At 35.7% G+C, this 25,193-nt stretch overlaps 1 protein-coding gene across 8 annotated transcripts in view; it reads right to left on the bottom strand.

The window, feature by feature from the left end:
• The window catches only part of dock3 (dedicator of cytokinesis 3), a 226,945-nt gene that overhangs the window by 112,631 nt on the left and 89,121 nt on the right, over positions 1–25,193 (bottom strand). For all 8 annotated transcript variants that reach the window (XR_007932311.1, XM_051910294.1, XM_051910298.1 and 5 more), the window contains 2 exons: positions 20,652–20,707; positions 11,645–11,741 (listed from right to left, as the gene is read on the bottom strand). Coding sequence is in view for 7 of the 8 variants with exons in the window: in XM_051910294.1 (XP_051766254.1) it covers positions 11,645–11,741; positions 20,652–20,707 (153 nt within the window). In the remaining variant the exon portion in view is untranslated. The remainder of the gene's footprint in view (positions 1–11,644; positions 11,742–20,651; positions 20,708–25,193) is intronic.

Below are 25,193 nucleotides of genomic sequence, written 5' to 3'. Positions count from 1 at the left end.
CAAAAACAGTGATTTATTCATAAACAAATATTCCAACAAACCATTAAATAATCATTAAATTTGTTGATAAAAATATAAATCTTGTTAATGAACTTAATTCACCAAACTATAAATACTAATATCTGTTGTTTCATGAGCAAATCCTTCATTCAGATTTGTATAACACTGATTTATTAAGGAATGAATCAGTGTGAGCACATACTTTACTCAACTGATTTGTTCAAAAACAAATTATTCAAAATGAAAATAGTTAAATATTTTAACAAATACTTAAATTAATGTGTTATTAACTAACGAATGCAAGTTTTTATGTTTTTACCAATTTGCTGCCAGATCATGATCACTGAAAATTGCATTGTATTTGACATAAAACTAACTAGACTAAATCAAATAAAAAAGTCATAACTGAAACTACAGTATTTCATTTTCTCCATAGGAATATTAATGATGTCACACGCAGGTGGAGTAATAATTTTCAAGATGCTGCTGTAATGAACATGTCACCGAATGACTACTTCACTGTTTTGTTCTATGTGACTTTGTTTTATTTGACGTTTGATTCATTGCGGGTTTCCTTCATACGTCACACTCCGGAATTTCCTTGTGCAATGCACCACTGTTTAGTTACGTCATAGGGGGTGGTTTAGAGACACTCAGCATACCCAGTTAAAGAAGTCACCATTCATCACTGTAATAAAATATAATATAATCAATAATTCAGAAATGAAACAAGTGACTATTTTATAAGCAAATCATTGAATCATTCACTCAACTGATTTGTTCAAAAACACGCATTCATTCAGCAACGAAACAAATATTTAAACAAATCATTATATAATAATTAAATTGTTAATAAAAACATAAAAATCACAACTTAATTATTAAATCACCAAACAAATAATATCTGAATCATTCACTCAACCAACTTGTTCAGCATTCATTCAGGAATAAAAACAAGTTACTCTCATTATGAGTGAATTATTTTACTCAACTGATTTGTTCAAAAACAAATTACTCAAAATGAAAATAGTTAAATAAATATTTAAACAAATACTTAAATTAATGAGTTATTGATGAATGCAAGTTTTTATTATGTATTTAACAATTTGCCAGAGCTCGATCACCGAAAATCACATTGTATTTGACACAAATCTAAGTAGACCAATATAATATAATATAATATAATATAGTAAAGAAAACAGTTATTGATCATATTTAACTTTGGTAACAGGTTTTATTTAGGGTACAGTAGATGTCATATCTAATTTTTCAAGGGATAAACGTTGAGACTGCTGGTTTAGGTCAGCACAGAGTCTAGGACACTGAATGATTTCAAAACCATGAGAAAAACCTTGTTTACCATAATTTGGCTTCTAAAATAAGTGTATTTTTTTCTGTGTTGTGTTTCTCTGCAGACAGCAGCATCAAAGGAAAGCTCCAGTGCTTTGGAACAGGACACTTCATTGATGAGGGTCTGGTACACCGACGTCCACACGATTTTAGCTTTGTAGTGTTACCTAAGATCTGAGGCAAAAAGACATTTCACAGGCTGATCCGGACAGAGGTCCGGGTGCCGAGCATACGAACGGATCGCCCCCTCACCTCTGTGGCAACTGCCATTGGAGAGGGGGGTTGCCTTAGTAACAGCAATTTGGCAGGCTTGTCAGACACTATGCGCCAGCCCACACAGTTCACTGACACTACGATTCCTGCTGTCGGGCAGACAGAGGCGTTAGTACGGAAAAAGGCCAATAATGACCAACAATCTGCAGCGTCACGGGAATATAATATCAGCATTTTGAGTTTGTTTTTGCTCACCAAGGACTTTACACTAATATGTGAGAATTGAAAGTTTTGACATTAATTTTCTGAAATAAAATAAAGCAATAATTAATCAAACAAAGTAGTTTATGTAGCATAGTTTATCTTCATGTCATTTCAAACCTCCTGAATGAATTTCTTTGTTCAGCAGAACAAAAAGTAGATATTTAGCAGAATGATAATGCTGCTCTTTTCCATACAATGCAAGTGAATTACAAAACAATTAAAATTGTAGTTGTTATCTGCTTACAAAGTCTGTCAAAATTCTTAAACTTTATTTGCAAAAACACGACACACATCACAATATATGCACTAAGCAATGAAGTTGCGATTTTCAGTGAGTTATTCAGTAAAAAGGTAAGATCTTCAATGTATAACAAGAATTTTTGGCCTTTTTGTTAAATTATAATGAAAACAGAAAATATAAAAAGGAAAACTTATTCAAAATATAAAGAAAAACTATAAAAGTATGATACTAAAATAATACTGTTACTTATTAGTATTAGTTTTAGGGTATGTTATGTTAACAAATATTAGTATTAAGTTTCATGTATACCAAAAATACAATAATAAATTAAATTCCAATAAAATTGTTAAAAAAAAATAATAAAAAGATTAGACAATTTGTATTGTTTCTTTTTTTTTTTTTTTAATCTTTGAAAATTATGTTATTATATTATCCCATATTACTATTAATTTTATGTGCACATTTTTTTTTTTTTTTAATTCTAATTTTGAAGCTGTTATGTTTATTTAAAAAAAAAAAAAAAAATGTTTCTATTAAGTAGCTACCTAAGAACATCCGGGGTGTGAGTGTGTACAGTTTACATTGTAGAACAAAACATTCAAGTATCGTCAAGTTATGTTTACCACAAATCTTATTTTACTCATAAATTGAAAAACCTCATTATAAAACCCCATTGGAAAATCTCGAGGGAACCAGTGGCGGGTTTTGACGTCGTTTCTGCACCACTCTATTTGTTAGATATTTAGGCCACTAGTACAGATGTTGTTTGAACATGTGCGTCAATGCCGTTTCTATGATTATTCAAACCGACAAAAGTGTCACATCTAGAGTAGCACTTCAAAAATGAGTGTCTCGACATTTAGAAACATTTTGCTGTCAACAGGACCGGCAATTACAATGATGTAAAACCACAATCAAGCCTACAGCCATCTAACACAAAGGCTAATAGGATCTGTAGTGTTTCTTCAAGATACCCAGGGTAATATCTGTTTCATGTTGTCTATTTAGCATCTGGCCTTTCTCAACACTTTGTCATGCTGCTTTCGTGTCATGACGGAACGTATTTACAACAGTGACACAATGTCGTAATTATCAATGGGTAACTAATTGGTAATGGTCACAATGCAAGTCAAAATTAAGCCAACCAAATTCTCTTATTCCAACCAATATTGCATTACGACTTCCTAATTTGTAACTCAGCCAGCGACAGTATGCACCAAAACAGAACAATGCAGAAAGCTAGTACACAGTCGACAGCTGACCTCCTCAAGAAAGTTCTTGACGATGGAAAAATGGTGTGAGTTGTCTTTAACACATAGCCAGAGACACTTTGACCCCGACAGTTCACCTCTGTCTTTCCCGGACGCAGAACGAGTCAATGTGTGAATCTCTGCAGAACATACCACAACCTGGCACAACAATTTGCCTCAGGCTGTCACCACACATTTCACCTTCCCGGGTCGTGACCCATCAGCATCTGTACAAGTCACATTCAGTATGTGTACCATTCAACATCAGCTAACGTATTAATAAAAGTTTTGGAGGAAAACTGACTGGAGGTAGAGAAACTACTAAAACCATTAGTAAACTACTAATAAAACCCACCATGCTATGTTTACTACAAACGTTTTTCGCGTAAAGCTACATCCACACCACTAGGTGTCAGTATAAATCTAATATGACTCTTACCATCTAAGAAGAGATAATGTGATTTTATAAAATCAGAAGTATCAAATTTGTCCTATTTTCTTCCATTGTAAATGCATTTACAGATTTTTGCTGTCTTTACAGAAAACAAGAAATGAGTCAAAATTATTTTTGTGCATTAAGCCATAATTTAACGCTGTCAAGTGAGCTTAACTCACATTAAACCTGGGAAATTCTGTTAATATTGGTTCATACAGATTAATTGTTTTGTCTGCAAAAAAAGCTATTGCCTGTCAATAGTTAGCTTCTTTTTTAGCAACTAGCAAAGTAGCTTGAAACATTTCACTTCAATAATGTTACAAACAGGATATTGAAAGCAAAAAAAAAAAAAAAAAGGTAGCTAATATAGCTCAAAAGATACTATTTAGCATTATTCAATAGTGACTTTGTGGCGTAAGTGTCAGGGGTTGTTTAAAGACAATAAAAATTATTATATTTTGATGAATCGTGTACAATAAGACACAGAAAGTGTATTAAGAAAGTAAATAGGGTCCATTTTGATTTCATGTTGACTATTCTACAGCTGTCTTTCTTTGCAAACAGTGGCAGGAAAACATGCTAACCACTGAAAATCTTGTACAAATGAAACATGGCCAAAACAAAAAAAGACGAAACAAAAACCAAAACAAACTAAAACAAAACAAGACAAGATGAGACAAAACAATGACAGAACAGAAACCAGAACAAAAACCAAACCAAAATGACAAAAAAAAGACCAAAACAAAACTGAACCAAACCGAAACAAAACAAAGACAAAACAAAACCAATTCAAAACAAAACCAATTCAAAACAAAACCCAAAACAAGGCAAGACAAAACAAAAAACATGGATTTTTGTTCAGTCTAAACAAAGCCCAAAATCAAATGCACTATAAACAAGTGCACTATAAACATGATGGCAATTCTACAGCTGTCTTTCTTTGTCAACAGCAGCAATTACCACATGCTAACCATTAAAAATCCAGTTCAAATAAAAAATGGCTGTTCTGAAATGGACCAGGTTCCAGGTTTAGACGGAAGGTGAGAGAATGAAAGGTCTTCTAGCATGGGGACCATGGGGGAGGGGAAGGGGCGATATGAATGACAGTTAACCAGGATGAAGTGACAGTGTGACATGAGGTTTCTTCACACTGATGGAATGAAAATGAAAAAAGCTTTCACACATGTGCTCCTACATCTTTGTTGGTTCGCCCTGCAGGCAACATCGCAAATAGAGGCTGCACCAAACGGGTCTTGACGTTAACAAAATAACTACCTGTGTGTAAAAGAAGCCTGGCTGAAGCATTAAAGCAGCATGTTACATGTGCGTGGGTGCATCAATAACAAATAAATGAATCACAAATAAAAAACATTTGATTTTGGGATTTGTTTAGACAGACAGTATCCTATCCTTTTATTGTTTCTGTTTGATGTTTTTGTGTGTTTGTTTTGTTTGTTTTGTATCTCACTGAAATCTGTTTGTTCTCTGAACAGAAAAAAATGAGATTCCTCTTTTCTGATTTTCTCCTTTTTCTTTCCTGTGGGTTATTGACACAGGGAAGTAGAACCACACTGACAGCTGCATCCTTCTGCATGAGTAAAGATCATTTACCGTAAAGATGACAGGCTGACCGCTTAAGCGACTGCGAGAGAACAGCGTTTTAAAGCATGATGCATTAGAGAACGATCTTGAGCTAGTCGAAATCACTATCAGAGTTAAAGCAGCGATGTACAGTTCTTGTCGACAAAATGATTCTTTTGAGTCAGACTCAGATTAGTGGTGAATAATAAATTAAACAGAGACTACACTGTGTTATATAGAAACATAAGAGACAGATAGATTTGAATGTTGCTGAACAAATATTTCTGGACAGTTTAGATATTTTAATGAGCGATGTACAGTACAGCTCATTTCATGAAACATCTGAGAAACTGAAGCACTTTCCCATAATCTGAGGATAGTCATAAAAGATGGTATTACTTATAATCGCAGTTGGTCATTTTAGCTTGGAGCCTCAACGCATCTAGCAAATATATGCATGACTAAGCCTTAAAACACATAAAATATGCACATATTTGGCTCAGGTCACTCATTCAGTATGTTCTGTGACAGGCTGCAGTGGAAAACGACGCTTTGAGGATTTTCATATCATGACACAAAAATTCACTGTCACTCCGCACTACCCAGGAAGGAACCTCATCCCAATACCACAGATTTCTGTCCGTATGCCAAGGCTGCAGATCAATCACAAGTCTCTCTGTGACCGTCTCCTGACCCGGTGTTGCATTTTAAAAGCGGTTGCCAATAGGGAAACCTGTCAGTCAATATAAAGGCAAACTCAGCATGCCCCATTAGTTTCACACAGAAATAGTGAACACAACTGAGAGGTCAATCGAAGATCTGAAACAGACGCTTCTAGCTACGATTAGGATTAAGGATTAAATTAAGCAAAGTATAGAGCTAATCAAGGATTTGTTGATCTGGGTTTTATTTTAAATTGAGTTGTGTTGCACCACTTAATTTTAAACACATATTGACAAATCAGGGACTAGAATTCTAACTTGCTATTAAAACCTCATTTTATGATTAATTTTCTCTGCCATGATGGATTCGCCATTGTAATTAAAGGGTTAGTTCACCCAAAATGAAAATTCCGTCATTAATTACTTACCCTCATGTCGTTCCAAACCCGTGAGATTTTTGTTCATCTTCGGAACATAAATGAAGATCTATAAATATATACAGGGCCTAAAACTAACTTTTTGCCACACGTGCCAATGGCCGGTGACTTAAGAAAATTTACCAGCCATGAAACAAAAACAGGCAGTTAAGACACCAATATTTTAGATACTATCTTCTATTCCAATTTTGATACCACAGCTAAAACCACTAACTTAATTATTATAATTTTAATAGCCTACACTTTTAAAGACAAGTAAACAGTCAGTAATAAAATGAGAACAAATAATCAAATTACAAGCAATAGCACAAATAAATGCAATGCATCAAAGATACAAATTAAACAAACAGTGCTTTTTAGGCAGGTCTAATAGTAGTTTTCAGGTACAGAAATACTGCATAGTCTTCATGTCCTTTTTAAAGTCCAAGAGCAGTGAGTGATTTTTTTTTTTTCCCTTTGTTGTTTGGTTAACATTAAAAACGCAGACAGCAGCAGGATTATTAGGATGCTGTCACTTTAAGACTGAATGCACACAAGGATCATGTGTTTTCTTTATCAACTGAAGACATAACTATGTTTACTAGGATACTAGCTGAGATGGGCATTTTTTAACATAATCTTGTGTGAATTTGTCCGTTCAAGCACAGGAAGGCATGAAAGAGAGTTCTTAGAATTTGCGCGCTGTCAGAGACGCGGCTGTCAGAGCACGCGCTTCAGATGTTTCGGATTTTGAACTTCCCACATAGCATGTGAGTAATGAATTCCCTTTCGCGTGTTCGAGCGCTTTAACATTTACATTGGAAAGGCTGAAACTTTAGTGATGATGCAGCACTGACCTGTCAACTGTACAGAGCATTGCTCATGTTCGTGTTCTCACAACATTGCATTGTTAGATTCATAAAAATGTTACCGGCCATCTGGCGACTGACACAGTTTCATGTACTCACCAACACCCATTTTTACTCGCATTTGGCACTTTGGCATATATATACACTATATTGTCAAAAGTTTTGGGACGCCTGCCTTTACGTGCACATGAACTTTAATGACATCCCATTCTTAATCTGTAGGGTTTAATATGGAGTTGGCCAACCCTTTGCAGCTATAACAGCTTCAACTCTTCTGGGAAGGCTTTCCACAAGGTTTAGGAGTGTGTTTATGGGAAATTTTGACCATTCTTCTAGAAGCGCATTTGTATATATACATATATATATATATATATATATATATATATATATATATATATATATATAAACACATACGCAGTATCTCACAGAAGTGAGTACACTCCTCACAATTTTGTAAATATTTTATTATATCTTTTCATGTGACACTGAAGAAATGACACTTTGCTACAATGTAAAGTAGTGAGTGTACAGCTTGTATAACAGTGTAAATTTGCTGTCCCCTCAAAATAACTCAACACACAGCCATTAATGTCTAAACCGCTGGCCACAAAAGTGAGTACACCCCTAAGTAAAAATGTCCAAATCGGGCCCAATTAGCCACCTTCTCTCCCCGGTGTCATGTGACTCGTTAGTGTTACAAGGTCTCAGGTGTGAATGGGGAGCAGGTGTGTTAAATTTGGTGTTATCGCTCTCACTCTCTCATACTGGTCACTGGAAGTTCAACATGGCACCTCATGGCAAAGAACTGAAAAAAAGAATTGTTGCTCTACATAAAGATGGCGTAGGCTATAAAAAGATTGCCAAGACCTGAAACTGAGCTGCAGCATGGTGGCCAAGACCATACAGCAGTTTAACAGGTCAGGTTCCACTCAGAACAGGCCTCGCCATGGTCGACCAAAGAAGTTGAGTGCACGTGCTCAGCGTCATATCCAGAGGTTGTGTTTGGGAAATAGACGTATGAGTGCTGCCAGCATTGCTGCAGAGATTGAAGGGGTGGGGGGTCAGCCTGTCAGTGCTCAGACTATACGCCGCACACCGCATCAAATTGGTCTGCATGGCTGTCGTCCCAGAAGAAAGCCTCTTCTAAAGATGATGCACAAGAAAGCCCGCAAACAGTTTGCAGAAGACAAGCAGACTAAGGACATGGATTACTGGAACCATGTCCTGTGGTCTGATGAGACCAAGATAAACTTATTTGGTTCAGATGGTTTCAAGCATGTGTGGCGGCAACCAGGTGAAGAGTACAAAGACAAGTGTGTCTTGCCTACAGTCAAGCATGGTGGCGGGAGTGTCAAGGTCTGGGGCTGCATGAGTGCTGTCGGCACTGGGGAGCTACAGTTCATTGAGGGAACCATGAATGCCAACAGAGCATGATCCCCTCCCTTCGGAGACTGGGCCGCAGGGCAGTATTCCAACATGATAACGACCCCAAACACACCTCCAAGATGACCACTGCCTTGCTAAAGAATGTCTTCAGACCTAAACCCTATTGAGCATCTGTGGGGCATCCTCAAACGGAAGGTGGAGGAGTGCAAGGTCTCTAACATCCACCAGCTCCGTGATGTCGTCATGGAGTGAAAGAGGACTCCAGTGGCAACCTGTGACGCTCTGGTGAACTCCATGCCCAAGAGGGTTAAGGCAGTGCTGGAAAATAATGGTGGCCACACAAAATATTGACACTTTGGGCCCAATTTGGACATTTTCACTTAGGGGTGTACTCACTTTTGTGGCCAGCGGTTTAGACATTAATGGCTGTGTGTTGAGTTATTTTGAGGGGACAGCAAATTTACACTGTTATACAAGCTGTACACTCACTACTTTACATTGTAGCAAAGTGTCATTTCTTCAGTGTAGTCACATGAAAAGATATAATAAAATATTTACAGAAATGTGAGGTTTGTACTCACTTCTGTGAGATATTGTATATATATAATAAACATAACACAACATTAAATAAAATAAAATCACTCCTTAGTAATTTCTAGCACTTCTAGGTGGATTGATTTTCAGTTCAAACCGAGTCAAAACTAACAGATGATATTAACATACTTCTACTAGCATCCACAGCAATGTGAAGATGACAACGTGCATCTGCCAGACCAGAAACAGCCAAACTGCAAACAGCAAATTCAGAAAACACTGTTCATTAATTAGTCAAATACATTTATCGCCTGCATTGGCTTCTGATAAGAGTGGTGGCTTTGGTCAGAGTCCCAGATACATTGAGATCTTAATTGAGACAGTTGCTGTTACAAGCCATTACAACAACTATTTCCACGTGACTGGCTGCTTGTTGTCCTGCCCACATTTCTAACCAGAGCCGTGGAGCGTGAATCTTCGCTATCTGCTGAGCTGCAGCCTTTCAATGCTCTGTGTTCGCCTTGTTATGCAATCTAAATCAGTACGAATTAGTCATCCTTGATTCAGCTGGCCACCAAATTAGCGTTTATTTTCTGAGCCGCATTAGGAGTGCTGTCAGAATCCTGGAAGCCTTATTACAAGCTTTCATGTCTTTGAATTGGTGAAATGATTGAGAACAAAAAGGTGTTTGAGGAACCATGTTGCGGTTTAAAAATAGTCCTCAGAGGAAAATGCAAAACTTTTTTTTCTATGCTGTGATGGGTGATGGGAAACTGCAAAAACAATTTTAATCAGTATTTAAACATTTTAAGCAAAAACTACATTCAGATACTATACAGTATTTTAAATAACATTTATTTTTCTTACCCCATTAGCAAATTGTTTTATTCTTGTTCTAAGCATAATAACTCAAATTTATTAGATTTAGAAACAATAGCCACCCTATTTTTAAATAGGGTGGCTATTTATAAAATAGGGTGTATATATATATATATATATATATAAATTTAAATAATATCTATATTTAAATAGGACTATTTTTAAACCGCAACATGGTTCCTCAAACACCTTATTATTATTATTATTATTATTATTATTATCATCATCATCATTATTTTTTTTTTACCTGTCCATGAGGCTTTGCTTTTGATGACTACTATTGTTATTATTTTTATTATTGATTTTCTCTTGTTGTTGATATTAATCATTATTAATTTGATATTAATCAATATTATATTATTAATAATAACAATAACCTGTACATAAGTCTTTGGTTTTTGATAACTATTATTGTTATTTTTTATTATTGATGTTCTTCTTGTTGTTGATATTACTTATTATTAATATGATATTAATCAATATGATATTAATACAACAACAACAACAACAACTATAATAATAATAATAATAATAATTATTATTATTATTATTATTATTATTAGTATTAGTATTACTATTATTATTAGTTTACTTGTCCACAAGACTTTGGTTTTTGATAACTATTATTGTTAATATTTTTTGTTACTGATGTTCTTCTTGTTGTTGATATTGATCATTATCAATTTGATTTGACAAAATTGATTGATTGATTGATTGATTGATTAATATATTAGTAATATAACTATTATTAATAATAATATTATCAATAATAACAACAATAATAATTATTATTATTACTATTAGAATAAAACATTTTAAGAAAAAAATCATAATGTCTGTTTGCAGTTAAACTGAGTGCTAATAAATGGATAACGAACGTGTACAAAAATGCTGTGTCATCTTTGTGCTGAGCAGTAGATAGTCAAAATGGCAGTAAGCAATGACGAATGATACGAATCAACGCTGTTAAAATCTCTGTGGTTACGTCATGTCTGACATCCCAAAAGCCTTGACAGCCATGGCGAAAGCGAGATAGAGAGAGAGAGAGAGAGAGAGAGAGAGAGAGAGAGAGAGTTCCATTGTCATGTCGTACACTAATGCTTGGTAATCCTCAGTACAGGCTTACATAAAGGGCTCTGTCAGATCTCATAGTCTCTCTGTGCAAGGAGAGCACTGCATTCACCACTTTCACAAAGCCTCTCCTGCCTGAGAATTATTCAAATCATCTTCATGTGCCTTTGCCTAGGTAACTTAAAAGTGGTCTTTGATATTCAGTAATTAATCTAAGATAACATTCACAAAAGCTTTCGGAGGGAGGGCAAAGAAAAATAGACTATAAAACATTATTCTCTCTGAAGATTGATAAATGCTAGAAGCTTCTCAAACACTGCTACCAAAATATTGTACTGTCTACTACATCAAGCAGTTCCATAATACAGTTTCATCACTGCAATAATCCAGCCTCGCCAGTAATATTTGTTCTTGTACCATAGGCAAACTGTGACTGCCCACGTCTGAGTCAAGATGGAGGAGGAGGAGTGGGTCAGATGGTTTGGTACTTACTACATACAACTGCTTCCACAGGACAGACCACTCCTGCAGTGTAGAGGTGACCTCTGTAATGATGGGGTCCTCCAGGGGGACCACTGTCTCATATTGCCTGTACAGAAACAGATGCAGAAAACAACAAACATTGACCAGAGGTTAGTGTGATTACCCACCAAAAAGTAGTATCTTTTCGGCTGCTTTGACTAAGTAGATATTAATATTAACAAATTTTACTCTCTACTTGACTACATCATTAAATAAGTATATATACTCTTAACTCCAATACATTTGTGATGAGTAATGTAATTCTTTGTTACTGGCAAATTCCATATGGAAGGGAGCATCCCTATGCCTTACTCCCTTCGAAGGGCAGAGCCCTTGAAGTGGGGACTTTGGAGGGAGCAGGGCACTTGCGTGCCATCAAAGAGCATAGAACCCAAGAGGCGAAACTCTGATGCTTTTTGGGTAACAGCCACTAGGTGTCGCTTCGGTAGCGCGGCAGCCATTTTGGGGTGAAAATGCCAACTGGACAACAGAATCCATCACATCTTACGCACCCAAAATCAGCGAATCTCACAGTCAAATCAGAAGCACAATAGAAAATTTCTCAAATTCAGTAAATTTTATGACACCTACATTAAATGTTGTATTGTCTTAACCTATATATGTTTTATGTCATCAGTTGTTTATGTCATCAGAATCCAACCATTACACATCTGAGGTAATGTAGTTAGCTTACTTTATTGAGTATTTCCATTTTATGCAACTTTACATATTTACTATTAATAGTAAATTAATAAGTAATAAAGTTAAGATCATTATGTTTGTAGTGTGATCCAGGGGATTAAAGTAGAGTAAATTACTCCACTAGGTCTGAAATATATATTATATATTAAGCTACAAACATGATCTTACAGAACATGATGCATTGCTATGTTCCCACTTTTGGACACAGTGGCTGTGTTTTTTTGTTTACATAGTCTTGCTTAAGACAACACTGCAAAAACAGTTTACTGTCAAGCTGTTATATTCTGTTATATATTTATTGTCCTACATTCCCAATTTTTCTGATGCATGTCCTTAATTTAATTTCATATATTGGTATTAATTCAGTGTTTATAATGCTAATACTTGAACTTCAAATAATTTCAACCCAAACTGACTGGGTTTCTAGAGAGCAAAGGTTTTGTGGAGAAAAAAAAAAGTGGAAGACTTAAACACAAAGTCTGTATAATAAACCATTAAAAGGATTTGATGATCACTAGTCTAGTGTTTGTACGTTACTCTGTGTTGTCATCATTCAGGTTTTCAGCTTTTTTTTTCAGCTTTTTTTTTTTTAACAAAGCAGCTGATATTGCCATAGAAGCTAGTGGACTGCCGAGTCGCTTTCACCCCAAAATGGCGGAAACGCAGGGCTGCTGCTGGGCGCCGGTGTTGCAATGGAACGTTCTATTGAGTTTCGCTTCTTGTCAGTGTATATTCTTTGGTGCCATTATGTAGCCCTTTTGAATGCACTTGGCGTAGGGAGAAACATAATTTCTTCATTATGTTCAGCTAGGATGTTCCTATGACAACGCAGCATGGTGTCCATCATCTGATTAGCTGTTCTTACAACAGAAATTTCTTATTATTGCTGTTAACATAGCTGTTGCAAATGAAGAAACATTTTTATATATTTTAAAATGTTATATATGTGTGTGAATGTATTTCTCCGTTCTGAACTTCAAAACTTGCCGTCTCATCTTTGGACAATGCATTACTCAACACATTTCAAACCTATGAAACTTATTTAAACATAACATGACAAAAAATGTGTCAAGTATATCACGAAAAAAACAAAACAACTTGAATTGTTATGTTTGTTAACTCGACCTCTCCCGCAATCTAGCTTTAAAATGAATGAATCACAAGTATTCGCTGGGTCACATGACCATAAATAATAAAATTACTTCCTCGAAGTGACCATCGCATGTACCCTTCGCTAACGGCCTTGTGGAAGGGCCCTTCATGAAGGGATTCAGTTGTTCACTTTCGTTTGGAACACCCCTACAAATGGCGTCCCCTTCTCGAAGTGCCCTTCAAGGGTGCAAATAAGCCGTTTGGAATTTGCCCTACATTTTGCATGGTACCCAACTTTTTCTGCAGCAGTTTATTTCTGCTACAAAAGAAGTTATATCGCCATCTACAGGGCATTGAAGGTACTATATCTTCTCACTCACCCAAACTCGTCAAGGTTACTTTACATGAATGTGAATGCATTAGCAGGTAGTTGCTGAATCACATGGATCACATACGAGATGAAGACATGGCTGCAGACGCTGATGAGGCCGAAATCAGCAGTCCAGTGCAAGTAGGCTTTGACTTTTTTAGGCTTTAATTATAGTTAACATTATTTTATTTATACATTATATTGAAGATACCTTTTTGAAGGATATTAGTTTACTTATGCCCTTTTTGAGCACTTAACTGAGACTTGAGTGTCTGTAGATGTTTAGGAGGCTGCTGTGTCAATTGCAATATTGAGGTGTTCAGTTTTATTTCGAGTTTGCTTGCTCTCATGTTTCTTGTTTTTCATTGGCATGACACGTAGGTGTTGAGGTCTAGTGCATCTTTAAGCTTACATACAGTATGGGTAAAGTACTTAAGTACTGTTAAAATAGACTTTTACTCAAGTTGTATTGAAATTGGTGACTTGTAACTTGTAATGGAGTCATTTTTGCTATAAGATATCTTTACTTGAATATGGTTTTCAGGTACTCTTTATCCCTCTGATGAATAATATAGTATAAATTAAGTTTTATAAATTAAGTTTAATTAAATATTTTTTGTTTAAATTTTATTTTATTTTACGAATAAACTGATGCAGAAAACAACAAACATTGACCAGAGGTTAGTGTGACCCGAAAGTAGTGTATTTAAATAAAAAAATATATATATCAAAATAGCACAAATAACATTTTATTTATGTATAAATAATATTTGTTTGTTTTATTTATTTATTTTTTCAGATAAAACACATCTATTTATTTACATTTACACCTTATTTATACCAAATAAGGACAAGACCTTTGATATGTCTTGCTGTAACTTCCTGTTATAAATCTGGAAGAAAGTAAAAAAAAAAACCTTGCGTTCATTAAGGCATCCCATGGGGTCTTTAAATAACAGTGTGCACAGAGGTATATCATCACAAATCAATTCCATAAAATTCCCCCTGCTTCATCTTCCTGCTGTCTCTTTAGCTCTTCCTGTCCATTCATCTCTCCATGTTTTACCTCCAGTGTCCTTCCTCTGTCCTTCTCTGACACTGAGTGGAAATAGATCGATTTCTTTGTTCTGCTTTATCATCACATGTGTCCAAAGTAACAGCTTTCATAGAGTCATTATCCTCTTTGTTTTCCGAATTCTAATAAGAGGCTATAATTCGATCCCAGGACTTTCCAAAATTTGTAACTGAAGTGACAAAAACATATCATCATATGTTTTAAAGCAGTGATAAAAAAAAAATTGTTAACATTGTAATTATAAGACACATTTATTGAGCATGAAATCAGCATATTATAATGATTTCTGAAGGATCATGTTAGTAAAATAGTAAAATACTGTTTATATTGTATACTTGAACAAATAGACCAAAGGAACTGACCAAAAATTTTTGAACGATAGTGTAATTCATTGTTATGAGCTGATTAAACAGTCATAAATAATGCTTTTTGTAAATAATAATTATTTATCATTATTAATACAATATACATGGTCTTGTTTAATAAAAACACTACACAAAAGAGAATTAAACAAAATAATAGAAACGTGTAAATAATGTTAAATATTTATTTATTATTTTAAAATATATTTATGTAAAAAAATATTATGATACTATATATTTAAACAAATACAATATATGTGTCCTAATCTTATACTGTTACTGACATGGACAAAACAATTACTGTAAAGGAATAATTTGTATGAAAATGAATCTTATTAAATTGTGACAGCCCTTAGTTTTGTACCAAAAATGTGCAAAAGTGAATGAGAAGTGTACAGGTGAGTGTACAGCTAAAAACCGAAGTATACTTTGGGCTTAATGCAAGTTCAGAGCAGGTGCGGATAAAACAGCGCTGCAACATCCAGTGAGAAGCGTTTAAATTCGACATGCACATCACAAATCACTTGATGAATAAACTAGTCTAACAAGTCTGATTAAACAGCCTCAACATTCCCGACACGACTGACGAGGAAAACAGGAGAAACATTGTCATGAACGAACAAATTAGAAGGCTTTTAAATCCCCAAATAATCAACCTTACTAACATTTAACATGTTTACCATGTTTGTAAGTGGTACTGTAGTAACACTGTGTTAACCATGGTGTTTATCATCAATACTCATATTGAATACTATGCTATTGATATAGTCATGTATATTGTATTTAATTTATTAGGAGATTAAGGGTAAAAAATTTATTTTGTTTAAACCATTGCAGTTTCTTTGAGTGTGTGTATAATGGTTAACAACTCAGCAGCACTGTCATAATATTTTAATTTGCCCCAACAAAAATTAGATGTTTACTTTATAGATGTTACTGTTTTTAATATAATTTTACTGCTGAATATGCATTTCAGTTTAATTTCTCATTTTATAGGCCTCCGGAAAGAGATTGGGACAACCCCCCACCCCCTTGGCACACCTCAAATTTTCAATTTGATAATCTGGCCCACAAATAAAGCTAATTGAATAGCCTTGCTCTGAGATCTGGTGACTGTAGAGGCCATTGAACTCATTGTCATGTTCAAGAAACCAGTTTGAGATGAGTTAAGCTGTGTGACATGACACGTTATCCTGCTGGAAGTAGCCATCAGAAGATTTGTACACTGTGGTCATAAAGGGATGGACATGGTCAGTATCAATACTTAGGTAGGTTGAGGCATTTAAAGGGGACATATCATGAAAATCTGACTTTTTCCGTGTTTAAGTGCTAATCTTAGTGCATCTTCCAAGCCAAAAAAAAAAAAAAATGAAAAAGGACAACCCAGTAACTTTGTTTTGGTAAGCCTTTCTCTGCAAGCATGTGAAAAAACAAGCCGCTCAGATTTCGCTTCCCTAGTGACGTAGGAAGGGGATCTTATTATAATATTAACGCTCCTTAATCTGTTTCCACCCACGGTGCCGCCATTTTTTTTTCGTAAGCGATAACGGTGTACCAGTCCTAACGCCATGGCAAAAGTTTGAGCAAAGCATGCTAACTGTTCTGTCGTTGGCTGCACAGATGAACACTGAACACTATTTAGAGTCCCAGCCTCAAAGGAGACAAGAGAGCAGTGGATTTATTTTATTTTCAATGGAAATTGTTCAGTTGTTCCTAAACAAGGAAGTGATACCAACTGAATGAGGCAAAGCTGCAGATGAAGAAAATGTAAGTATTTTTAAATCGGACTGCCTCACAAACAAGGGTCAATTCAACGCTGGATTTGCACAAAAGATTAACATGACGGCACATGTTAGTCGATGAGTTGAATCAATGTAACTCCACAGCAGCTACATAAATTTATCCACTAACCATTCATAAACGTCCAGTTGCATTCTAAAAGTTGTAACTTTTTCCTGAGTCTCTCCATCAGTGTCCGACTCTGGTTTGAACAATGTAAGGCTGAACACCGTTACTAACAATCCTCACTTTGGATGCGTGAGATTCTCTAGCTTTGTTGTTGTTGAGCAACCAAAGCACAAGCTGTTAAAGCCCCGCCCTCTTTTGGAAAGCAGGCTGGGAGCAGCAGCTCATTTGCATTTAAAGAGACACACAAAAATGGCGTGTTTTTGCTCACTCCCAAATAGGGACAAATTTGACTATAATGATTTGTGGGGTATTTGGAGCTGAAACTTCACAGACACATTCTGGGGACACCAGAGACTTATATTACATCTTGTGAAAAGGGTCATAATAGTTCCCTTTTAAACAATGCTCAATCGGTACACCAAAGTGTGCCAAGAAAACATCCCTCACACCACCAGCAACAGCCTGAAACGTTTATACAAGACAGGATGGATCCATGCTGTCATGTTGTTTATGCCAAATTCTGACCCTACCATCTGAATGTCGCAGCAGAAATCGAGACTCATCAGACCAGGCAACGTTTTTTCCAATCTTCTATTGTCCAGTTTTGGTGAGCCTGTGTGAATTGTAGCTTCAGTTTCTTGTTCTTAGCTGACAGGAGTGGCACTCGGTGTGTCTTCTGCTGCTGTAGCCCATCTGCTTCAAGGTTTGACATGTAGTGTGTTCAGAGATGCTCTTTTGCAGACCTCAGTTATAACGAGTGGTTATTTGAGTTTCTGTGGCCTTTCTATCAGCTCAAACCAGTCTGGCCATTCTCCTCTGACCTCTGGCATCAACAAGGTGTTTTCTCCCACAGAACTGCCACTCACTGGATATTTTTCTCTTTTTCGGACCATCCCTATAGCTATAGCTACATTTTTGTATATGAAAATACCAGTAAATCACCAGTTTTTGAAATACTCAGACCAGCCAGTCTGGCGCCAACATGTTCAAAGTCACTTAAATCATCTTTCTTCACTATTCTGATGTTCAGTTTGAACTTCAGCAGATCATATTGACCAAGTCTAATAAACGCCTAAATGCTATGAGTTGCTGCCATGTGTACCTTATAAAGTGGCTGATGAGTGTGTATATATATTTTCTTTAAAACAATTTTCTGTGATAGCATATTTGTCAGACGTATTGAAACCTGGCTGTAAACAAGTTTGTGTAGCTTTAACTGTTGAACACAGCCCCTGGGATCTGCTCTAGCCTTATGCCTGAACACAATAAAGACATGTGTGCACGTGTGTTGCGGTAAGACTGTAAAGTTCTACACACGCAAACACCTGTAAAAAATCAAATATCAAAATATCAAAAGCTTAAACAAACAGGAGAAACTGTCGACTGACAGTCCCTGATGTGCAGTTTCCCCATGTGTTTTTGGAAATGAGTTCCCACTGGAAGTGATAGCCCGGAGATTCTCTGTTCTTTTTTTTTTTTGCTCATTTTCCCATTCTCTCTTTTTATACTGCACACGTGCAAGCACACATAGGTTATGTCTACATTAATCTGGATACATTCAAAAATGGCGTTTATGTTTTAAAATACTCTCCGTCCACACTAGCGTTTTCAAGTATTTTCCTAAACTTTCTCAAAGTTTTCTTCTCAAAAATATATTCTAAGAACGTTTTGCTAATGTTCATATTTGTTTATGAAAACATTATATCTCAATGTTCAAAACGTCAAGTGTTTTTTCTTGGTTAAGGGAAGATTCCATTTTATCACTTTACAAACATTATGGGAACATTACCTTTTAATGTTCCCTGCCCATTTCGAAACAAGTAGTAGTTAAACATCCAACTATAACATTTCATAAAAATATGATTTCTTTTGAAACCTGTATGTCATGTATTTAAATATATTTTAATTATGCATTTGTAATGATGAAGTTGCAATTCAATACACTTAAAATATATTAACTTTAAATGTAATATCAAATAACACTGCACTTTACATGTGCTTTATTATGTTAAGCCGCTTTTCCATCAAAATTACCCGGAACAATATGTCCCAGGAACTTTTAAGAAACATAGTCATGAAAGTGTACTCTCTTTAGGTACACTTAAAGGGGTACTTCACTGCTGGCAAAATGGGCTTACAATAAAACTTGGCTGCTTATACAGTAGAAAAGCGAAAAAATTGAAATAGGTGCTACCTGACTAGAGAAAACAGAAAAAGGCTGTCGTTTTCCCTTTTGCCAAATAGGTAGGAAAACTTCAACACCCATAATCCACTGGGCATGTTGCCATCTAAGGCCACTCCCACCAGTCTGCTATGGATACACTTACTAGAGTCAAATACGGCCTTGCTTTAGTAGGAAATACTTCTTAGAAAACTTTTAGTCACAATAGTGTCAATTTGTATTATTCCCAGGTGCAAGAATTCAAAGAATAAATGTTTAGCAGGAGTGAGTTACTTTCGGTTTCCAATGAAGGATCCAGCACATCGTAGGCAGTGGCTAAAGGCTGCAAAGAACCGTAAATATGGAGAGAACGCCACGACAGAAAATCTGAAAAACCTCAGTGTTGTCCACCTTTCAAATCGGATGACCTCAAACACAGTGTTTTGGGCCAAACTGAGGGAAAAAACTGAATGAAACTGCCATTCTCTCAGTTCTGCCTGAAGCAAAACACTGTCGCGTACAGGTACAAAAAAAGCTGTTGCCATGTTCCATTTTTACCATAATGCCGTTTCAAGAGTAGACGTAGTATAATACAATTTTCAGTGATAAACCTACCCTTACAATTACTGTTCTGTTAATAATATCTGTCGATCCGACTGTCTGTGAGCGAGGATACAAAAATGCGGAAGTATAATCTGTAGTTTTCCTGAAAGCCCTGGAGCTGACAAAAGTCTTTTGCTGACAAATAAACATGAACTTCTCCAGGTCCAAGTAACACAGAGAACAATAAAACATTGTTCATTTACATATACTACCGACATTGTAACATTGTAAAGCGGGTTGAAAATCAACGAAGTTACACTTTAAGTGGCCTTTTATTTTTATTAATATTATCTGCAAGTACAGTTTTTAAAAATATGTTTTTCAGATTTGAAGTGCTCAAGTGTACATTCAATACAATCAAGTTCACTTATTTTTCACAAGGGAAGATGATATAAATCAATTAATTCCCACAAAATACCATACAATATATGAAGCGTTTGAACCACCAAGAGCTCACACCAAGCTCGAAGCAAATATTTGATAGGGAGAAATGAGAGTAGAGGAGCTTCCAAAAGATGAAACCTCAAACTTTCAGACATGTTACGAAACTCATGAGACAGTAGGACAGGAGAAAGGGAATCACAGGACTGAGATAAATAAATGAATAAAATGTTTCTCTAACATCCATCTCTCTCTGTGTCACCTTTCCTCATCCAACCCATTTGTTTGAACAGCTTGACATAATTTAGTATAAAGACACTTACCCCCTGTTAGTGACGACAGCCTTCTTCAAGTGGACGTAGCCAGCTGGGAAGATTCCCTGCGAAACAAAAGGGAAGAAGGTTACATCTCTGCTTCTGCGACTATAAGCTTCCATGAGTGGACGCTCAGCCATGGGCGTCTCTGGGAATGTGACCGAGCAGAAGATGATTCAGTGGCCCTGCTGGATGCAGATCATGTCATAATCTTTACTTTTTGTGCTTATATTGCTTGAGGCTGAATCAGCCTCGGGAAGTTCCTGGTTCCTCAACTAGACATGTCAAAGGCCCTCCGAAGAAGAGGATTTGTTCTTCTCAGACTGTTCATACTTGCCTTATATCAGTGTCAAGAGTGTAGTGGAAGTAAGGACAGTTGAATATGAACTACCACGACTTAAAGAGATAGTTCACCCAAAAATAATAAATTTCCTCACCCTATTGTCATTATAAAATGGTATTACTTTCTATATTCTGTGGAACACAAAAGAAGGTGTTCTAAAAATTGTCTCAGTGTTTTATGTGTTTCGTGTAGCGCTTTGTTTTGTGCGTTTTGTTTTGTTTGGTGAATTTCATTTTGTTTTGTGTTTCATATTGTATTGTGTTTTGTGTTGTTTTGTTTTGTGTGTTTAGTTTTGTTTAGTTTCATCTAGTGTATTTTGTTTTGTTTCGTTTCTTTTTGTTTGTCTACACAATGAAATTCAAAGGGTTCCAGTGCTGTTTTGAACCCCACTGACTTTCATTATATGGATGAAAACAGGTGAAACATTTTTTCAAAATATATTCTTTTATGTTCTGCAGAAAAGAAAGTTATAAATAAACAAATAAACAAACAATTCTGAGATTATTTTGCATTATGTAAATCACAAATGTGCAAAATGTACTATAAGGATCTTTTACACTTCTTTTAAGCAAAACGTAGTTCACATTGAGATTTCTGACTTTTGATCGCAAGTTGTGGTACAGTATCTAAGAAAATCTGAGCACAGTTTGAGACTAAAATCTGTTCTGTAACTGTTGAGTAGACTTGTGAGATTGTTATCATGGTCTTTTTCTCAGGAACCGAGAGACTTAACCAAAAGTCTCCATTTGCTTTGTATTTATTATCATTGCTGTCTAGGACAAACATTTCAGATTTACTGTACATACTGTAAAGAGATCTCACTTGTGATTTGAGTCTTACACAACAGTGTTTGCCTTGAAATACATTAACTTGATGGGCCCTATCATACACCCGGCGCAATGCGGCTCCAGGTGCGACACAAGTGTTTTTTGCTAGTTTCAGCCCGGTACAGTTATCATTTTCATGTCCTGCGCCACGTTGTTTAAATAGCAAATGCATTTGCGCCCATTTGTTTGCCCATGGGTGTGCTGGTCTGGAGATGAGGTGTGTTCAGGCGCATTGTTGGCGCGTTGCTATTTTGAGGCGACTGAAATAGACTGCGCCATTGACCAACTGAAACCTGGTCTGAAGTCAATGGCGCGATATTTGTTTTGTTATTTAAAGAGCGCATTAGTAATATGTGCCTATAGGCGAGCGTACACTTTGCTTATTACACACACACAGGGATGCATCCTGCTCGCGCATTTTAACCTCGTGCACGAGCAGATCCGTCTCCTCGCTAGAGAAGCGTTCAGTTTTTCCGCTTGCAAATCCCGCCATATACATAGCGAATTCGCCATGGCACGAGCCATCTTTAAAAGTGATCAATCTAAGTGATTTAGGGGGTCTAAAAATGTAATTAATCACACAAGTTGCTTTAGAACAGTGGATTCTACGGACGGAAACACAGTTTAGCACAAAGCAAGAACATGCCACACAAACATCTCAGCTGAAGAATCCAGATGGTGGAGTTTCTTGCCACATACAGTTGTTGCCTAATTGTCTGTCTTCGCTGTTCACTTTCAAAGGTCAGATTAATTAGTAATTGAGGCCACCAAATGCTCTCAAACAAACCTCCATCTGCTGGAGGAAGGATTCCATGTGCATGGATGACAAACCAGCATATGCTAGTATTCATGAGATGGGTGGTCACTCGCTAATCGCCTCTTACAGTCATACATGAAGACCTCCTATTGCTTGAGGAGAGCTATTTTCATGTTGATGGAACATCCAGATTTTTATTTTTATTTTTTTCTATTTCTTTTTTCCACATAAAAGGGATGGGATAATGTTGCATTATGGTAAAACACATCTAAATAATATGTATCATTTTACCCCTTAAGAGAAATATCAATTATGTCAATCATTCCAAAAGATAAAATATATTATTTTTAAGCCTATTTTCAACCCAAATTCACATTACTGTAATGCGTTAGGAAATTTTACTTTATTTTTTCCCAATTTTTATTTTTACAACAATTGCAATTTTTCAACAATAAAGTGATGAGATTTTAGTGACAGTTGTGCTTGATGTGCTTCATTGTCATGAATGATAAATAATATTAGCGTTACAATAATTCAACAAATTACCATAAAATCAGGCAAAAAAATAATGGAAAATATAACAGAAAAAAAAAAAAAGTGATTTGGGGGTGAAATATGACCTTGACATGTTCTTCACATTTTAGGAGATTCACTTTAATGCCAAAAACCTTCTTTTTTTAAATCAAACAAGACACAGAAACTTGACAAAAGAGTAACAAAAGAAAATGGGTTAACAAAAAGACTTGAAGACGACTCGTTGGTTTAATCAATAATTCAAGCTGAAGGCGTGGTGTGTGGCATTTCCAGTCTGCGTGTGAATCACGTACTGATCCACATAAGGACTCTAGCATTGTCATTTTGTCCTGCATTCAGCATCCATTTTGGAGGCAGATAATATAGCTGCTCCTATATGAGCTGAACTGAGAGGAAATGTTATTGTAGGCCCTGCGGCGGCACAGATGTGCGTGTGAATACACATCATCTCCATCTGTTGAAACTCATGTTATCAGTGTGTGTGTACCAGAAGCATATATTTTATTTTATTATTTTCATCCTGAACACCAGAGCTGAGTGCTGGAAAAAAAGCAGCATGTGTCATGAAGGACAGGATCAATGACAGCTGAGTCAGCAAGAATGCTTTAAAGGGCCAGTGATAAAACAAATTCCTAAAAAACTAAATAATATAATATAATATAATATAATATAATATAATATAATAAACTTTCTCATGGTCTCAAAATTATTAAAAGCTCCGTGGACTTACTATAGTTCTGTCATGTACAGTTGCATGAAAAAGTATGGGAACCACTTGCAGAATCTGTGAAATCGTGAATAATTTTAACAAAATAAGAGAGATCATAAAAAATGCATGTTATTTTTTATTTAGTACTGTCCTGAGTAAGATATATTACATAAAAGATGTTTACATATAGTCCACAAGACATATTTGAACCCTTTCCAGCAGTGACTGAATGATTTTGAGATCCATCTTTTCACACTGAGGAAAACTGAGGGACTCAAACACAACTATTAAAAAAGGTTCAAACATTCACTGATGCTCCAGAAGGAAACACGATGCATTAAGAGCCGGGGGGTGAAAACTTTTTGAATTTGAAAATCAATTTATCGGCCAATTTATGCTCAATTTACATCCATCGGTATATCCGATATTGGCTATAGCAGGAAAAGACCGATATAACAAACCAATGGTTTTTTAATTAACTGCGTGAAGGCACTGAGCTGTATAATGTCTGTTGCATGATCCTAGCGCTGCTGTCTGCGCTTTAATGTTAATCAAAATAACAAAAGATTGCACACTATTCTTTACTAAATAACTTTTGCAACTTTCATAAGTGTAGCAGACCCCATCCGAATGATGGCCAAAATTTTACTGATGTTTTATTAAGTTCATTGCGCCCATTTTCACTCCAAAACAAATCACCATAAGAGCTTAAAACACAGAACAAGAAGTGCAAATTAAACTCTCTCTCATGCAAGTATCTTCTGTTGCTTCAGAAGGGCAGTACTAAATGAAAAAAAAAAAAAAAAAGATATTTCAACAAAATAAGAAAAATTTGGACATTTTCATCCTGTTCAAAAGTTTTCACCGCCCGGGTCTTAATGCATCGTGTTTCCTTCTGGAGCATCAGTGAATGTTTGAACCTTTTTTAATAGTTGTGTTTGAGTCCCTCAGTTGTCCTCAGTGTGAAAAGATGGATCTTAAAATCATTCAGTCACTGCTGGAAAGGGTTCAAATATGCAAAAAAAATCCTTGAAAACTGAAGAATCTGCAAGACCTGGAGGATTTTTCTGAAGAACAGAGCTCAGTTTAACTGCTCAGAACAAACAAGGGACTCACAACCATCCCAAAAAACAAAAAAAAAAACAGTCGTAGATCATCCAGGTAACACACAGTATTAAGAACCAATGGTTCATATACTTTTAAACGGGGTGATTTTAATAAATTCAGCTAATTTTTTTCTTCTTGTGGATTATAAACATTTTATGTAAAATATCTTACTCAGGACAGTACTAAATAAAAAATATTTTGTTAAAATTATTCACATTTTCACAGATTCTGCAAATGGTTTCCATACTTTTTCATGCAACTGTACAACTAACAG

This window comes from Ctenopharyngodon idella, chromosome 10, assembly GCF_019924925.1.
Source record: "Ctenopharyngodon idella isolate HZGC_01 chromosome 10, HZGC01, whole genome shotgun sequence".
NCBI lineage: Eukaryota > Metazoa > Chordata > Actinopteri > Cypriniformes > Xenocyprididae > Ctenopharyngodon > Ctenopharyngodon idella.
This window is presented reverse-complemented; position numbering and strand designations above follow the sequence as displayed.